Source organism: Myotis davidii, unplaced genomic scaffold (genome assembly GCF_000327345.1).
Source record: "Myotis davidii unplaced genomic scaffold, ASM32734v1 scaffold185, whole genome shotgun sequence".
Classification (NCBI taxonomy): Eukaryota; Metazoa; Chordata; class Mammalia; order Chiroptera; family Vespertilionidae; genus Myotis; species Myotis davidii.
In genome coordinates, this window is record NW_006297811.1 from 3,883,462 (window position 1) to 3,888,515 (window position 5,054).

At 46.1% G+C, this 5,054-nt stretch overlaps 1 protein-coding gene across 1 annotated transcript in view; it reads left to right on the plus strand.

The window, feature by feature from the left end:
• NT5E (5'-nucleotidase ecto) overlaps positions 1 to 5,054 on the plus strand; it is a gene marked incomplete at its 5' end in the record, with an annotated part of 56,361 nt that overhangs the window by 26,862 nt on the left and 24,445 nt on the right. Inside the window, one exon of the mRNA XM_006773502.2 lies at positions 1,162 to 1,350. Coding sequence (XP_006773565.1) covers positions 1,162 to 1,350 — 189 coding nt within the window. The remainder of the gene's footprint in view (positions 1 to 1,161; positions 1,351 to 5,054) is intronic.

The following is a 5,054-nucleotide window of genomic DNA, read 5'->3' on the forward strand; positions in this document are numbered from 1 at the left end:
GGTGTACATTTTTGATATTTATTTTATATATTTAAATGCCATTTAACAAAGAAAAATCAACCAAAAAAATGAGTTCACGTGTCACCTCTGACACGTGTGTCATAGGTTCGCCATCACTGGGCTAGATGATCTGGAGGACTCCTTTGTGACTGAGTGCTGGGTATGACTCCAGGGCAACGTGTCCGTCTGTGTTTGCAATCACTCTGTGCCAATAAAGGCCATACGACCTCAAGGCTTGCTGAGGCCTGGCTGCAGGAACAGAGACTGGTGGTCCTGCCACCCTTAGTAGCACATGCTGGCAGCCCACAGAGGGCAAGGCTGCGCAGTCTCACCCACACTTGCCAACAGGCAGTGGTCTGTCCCCACTGTGCGGGGAGTGGGCAGCCAGTGGAGATCAGCACTCTCAATACCCAGATGGGACCCCTGTCTATGCAGAGCTCAGTGATACTCTCATGCTGACCTTTAGCCAGTGAGCAGAACGGAGTTGTCAGCCCGTGTGTTAAGATTGGCATACAAAAACTAGTTGCTGACAGAGTTGTAAGTTTAAGACTGATTATCCTAAACTTGCAAACAAAGCCTTAGCATTTTCTGCATTGGTGTAAAGGAAGTCTACATATAAAAATAGAATAGAAAACAAAAATAGGCTTGCAGGTCTGAAGCCTCCTCATAATTTGAGCTTGAATTTTGAGCAGCATAATATCATCTGCAACCTTAAACGAATGCAACATTAAGTGAATGTAACTGAGAATCAATAACCTGGATGGGCAGAAAGGGGCTTTGTAGCGATTTTATATTTAATTTAAAAACTATGTGTTGGCACCCTCGCTAGTTTGGCTCAGTGGATAAAGCAGCAACCTGTGGACTGAAGAGTCCCAGATTCAATTCCGGTCAAGGGCACATGTCCAGGTTGCGGGCTTGATCCCCAGTAGGAGGCGTCAGGAGGCAGCTGATTGATGTTTCTGTCTATGTCTCCCTCTCCCTTCCTTTCTGAAATCAATAAAAATATTTTTTAAGAAAGTAAGTAAATAAAATGTGTTGGCCTTAGTCATGTCAGAGCTTTAGCAGATTAAGATGTTTTTACCTAGCATGTTAGTGTGTACAATAAGTAGTATAACAAAAAGTATTAATACATACCCATTGTATTTGTTTTGTTCCTTTTAGGGCCAAATTTAGTATTTGAAGAGGAAATCCCTGCATTGCAACTGCAAGTAGATAAGCTAACGACCCTCAATGTGAACAAAATTATTGCACTGGGACACTCTGGTTTTGAAATGGATAAACTCATCGCTCAGAAAGTGAGGGGCGTGGACGTCGTGGTGGGAGGACACACCAACACGTTCCTTTACACAGGTAATTGCTTCAGAAGGGTTATACCAGCCAGGGGTCTACATAGCTTAGTCTCTTTTGCCTTTGCAACTGCTATTATTATTTTTACTACTGTCTAGCATATTACAGAAATTATATATGTAATATATTATACATATGTAAAACACATTGAAAGGTAATAGGTGTAAATCTTACTCAGAGACATTACTAAGAACAGTTTATTGCTTTCATGATTGTCAGTTTCATGTATGTATATTGTAAATACACATTATATATATATATACAAATATATATATATATAGCAAAAAGATTACTGAACTCCAACCAAAAGTCAGTTTATATAAAAAAAAGCAACAAGTCATATGAAAATGTTTAAGCATAAACAAGCTACTGTAAATAAGGCTTTCCCCGCTCAAAGGGGCAGGGCTTGCTTTGTAGGTTCACAGGTGCAGGAGCTGGAACCCTGGGTTCAAGTCCTGACTCAGCTGCATCCAGGCTTCTGAGAGTCCTGGAGCCACGCCGCCCCTGCCCCTCTGGAGAGTGTGAGCTCTCCCCTGCCTCCCTTCTTTCCTTCCCCTGCTCCCTCTCCCTTCTCCTACCTCTTCTTCCCCTATCTCTTGCTCCTGCCCCCTCTACCTCAGTCCTCTCTCTCCCTCCCTTTGTCTATGTAAGAAGCATCCAAAGCTGTGGAGAATTTTTATGAGCATTTATTGGAGCCAAACAGGATATATGCCGGGGGCAAGATTTCAGATGCTCCTAAAAATAATTTTTGCAGTCTATTTTATGCACTTGAAATTAAAGAGAGGAAATAAGGAAGACTGAAGAAAACAAGGTGGCAACTGGATTACAGGATAGTTAACAGGATTATGTGCTCTCTTGAGGGTGAATACTCCACTCCAGGGGTCTTACTGCTGGCATTTCAGCGGTGCATTAAGTTGGAAGCACAGGAGCAATGCGTAGAGCTGGCTAAAAACCTTCCACTAAAGAAGCTATAGGCCTGGGCTGTGACTACCCACCATGACCCGCCCAGTTAGGGATTTATGATCAGATCACCTGTGAGCTTACTTTCCAGAGAAAAGTTGCTTTTTCATCCACACCTTTCTTGCTCCTCTCCTTTTTCCTCCTCCCTCTCCTTCCCCTTCTCTCCTTGGTGTTATAGAGTTTTAGTTAGAAACTAACCTAAAATGCCCCAAAATGTTTGAGCCTGGCTCGGTGCCCCACACCACCACTGCCTGGAGCTTTAAAGTGTTTCCAAGAAAAGGGAGAAGAGGAGGCCTGGCTGCAGGGAGAAGGAGGGCTTTGGTGGGGAACAGCCCACTCCTTGCAGAGGTGCCTCCTTTGCACATCTCTGTGTAGCCTCTCCAATGTGATAAAAGCAAAGACAGACTGCACCCCGAACAGCAGAAAATGTTTCAAAGGGTTATCACCGAGAAGAGTGTGGACAAGGAGCAAACGTCTCCTCAAAGTTCTGTGATCAAATAGACATGAGACAAATTAGAAATAGACAATAACCAAAATTAACACATGCATAACTATGGGAGCCGCCCACACGGGAGCCAGAGACTGAGGATTGAAAGGTGGTATCTGTGACTGTTCTGAGCTAAGGATGAGGGAGGTGCCTGAGGCTGCAGAGGGGAGGAGGCCGTTGAAGACCAGGTGCTCAGCACTTGGAAGTCTCCCCTGCCCGGTAGAGAGGTGAGAGGGACATTGTTTCTGGTGATAACTCTCACTATAGGCAAGGCCCCCGTTTACAGGAGCCTTAGGGAGAAGTAAACTGTTCCTCTGGGCCTTAGGGTCTCGATCGCCTTCAGCTGAAAGTGACCCACAGGCCTGGGTGGCACCTTGCGGGGAGGCTGTCTGACCCCCTGGGTGAGCAGTGGGTGGAGGCTGCCCTCGGGTGAAATGGGCCAGTCAGAACGGTGACACCGGTGAGCTGTTGCACATGGTGGGGCTGGCTTTCCTGTGAGAAAAGAATGCCAGGATTTACAGGGGCTCACCCAAGGCCGGCTCACGTAGTCTCCCTGTTGGCAGACACAGGCTAAAGAATTTCAAAGTGGGTTACACCCATCAGTGAGTGTGAAGGCAATGTGGTGGGTTAGAAAACAGTGGGTGGTGTCTTTTTTTCCAACAGATTAGACAATCAAACGTCACCCCTGTGTTTAATTTTCTGCTGTTTAGTGGGAAAAGATGTCTATGTAAAGTGGTGAGAACAGCCCCAGGCACGTAGCAGGCAGTAAGTACATCCGTGTGGCGAGGACGGGGATGGACAGACAGGGATGTGAGCTTTCTCGGTGCGGGGAATGGTGCGATCAAACATCAGAGCGCCACGAAGCACCTTGGGAGAGTTACGGGACCGACTGTGCCAAGACGGGAAAGTCCAGAGCGGCACTGCGTCAAGTGCTCTGTGTGTGCCCTAACTGGGGGTTCGGCCCTGACTCGGCCTGATTTCCCTCGCTGGAGAGTGAGGGTGGGAATCACAGAACCTATCCTAAGGGTCACTGGGATGCCGGTGTGCAAGGGTGGGTGAGGGCAAGAGCCTCAGAACAGGGCCCGGCGTCCATGTCTCAGTCCTGGCCCTGCTCTGTAGACAAGGCTCACGAAAGCCTTCCCTGGAGCCTCTTCTGAGCTTTTCTCTCAGGCAGTGTCACAGCCCCAGGACACATCGCGGGAGCTGGAGATGTGCTTCCCACACTTCCTGCTTAGAGCAGTGATTTCGAACTTTTTTGCTATAATCCATAGTAAGAACGGCATTGTGTGTGTGTGTGTGTGTGCGTGCGCGCGCGCTTGTGCTCACATGCTTGTGCATTCTCACACATAAACACACAAACGCAAAGGAACTTTTATGGAGCACCCAGAATGCACTCTGATCTCTTCTGTTCTTCTGTTCCATTTTTCTAAGTGCCGATTACAACCCTTAATCTCTTCATACTGTAGCCAGCCCATATTTTGGAAAACTCAGCTTTAAATGAGTTGTGACCAAGACAGAGCATGAGCAATCTCAGGCTCGAACCTCCATTCGGATGCTGAAGTCACTCCCGGGTTCCTCGGGACTTACCTTAACTGATGCCCTCCTACAGCACCACTTCCATCCCCAGCCTTGGTGAGGTCATCAGTTACCATGCCCTGCTCGGTCTGAAAGGGTTGCTGGCTCCGCCTGTCTTCCCACGAATTCTGCAGCTGTCCTTTTGTTCTTGCCACTTTGTTCCAGCCCAGAAGTCCTGCAAAACACTGTGCCTTTTGCTAAGTAGCCGAACTTAGTTAATGATGAATGACTGGGAGAAAGAAAGATGTATGGGTAAAAGGTATAAGCTGCTTATCCATAAATCTCAAGGGGGATAGTTACAGCCTCTGAAGAAAACTGCCTCTGGAGTCTTAGTCATCCATTTCACGTTTTCTGATTGCGTGGCAAGATTAAACTTGCTCTTGCGAAAATTTTCAGTTTTGATACCCATCATTTTGAGGAATGAGCTGACAAAGGTAATAAGGGGATTCCAGGACACAGGAAGGGATGAGGCATATTTCCTTGTTTAAGTACATTTTTTCAGCTTTAATAAAAAATAAAAAAACCACAAACTTCCACTGAATTGTTTGAATTGCATTAGCATAAAGTTAAATATTATTAGTTTAAAAAATGTAGTTAAAAATAATGCATCCCTTGCTATTGTAAATCTTGTTGAGAATCATTTCAACACACATACAGGACCTGCCACACACACACACACACACAC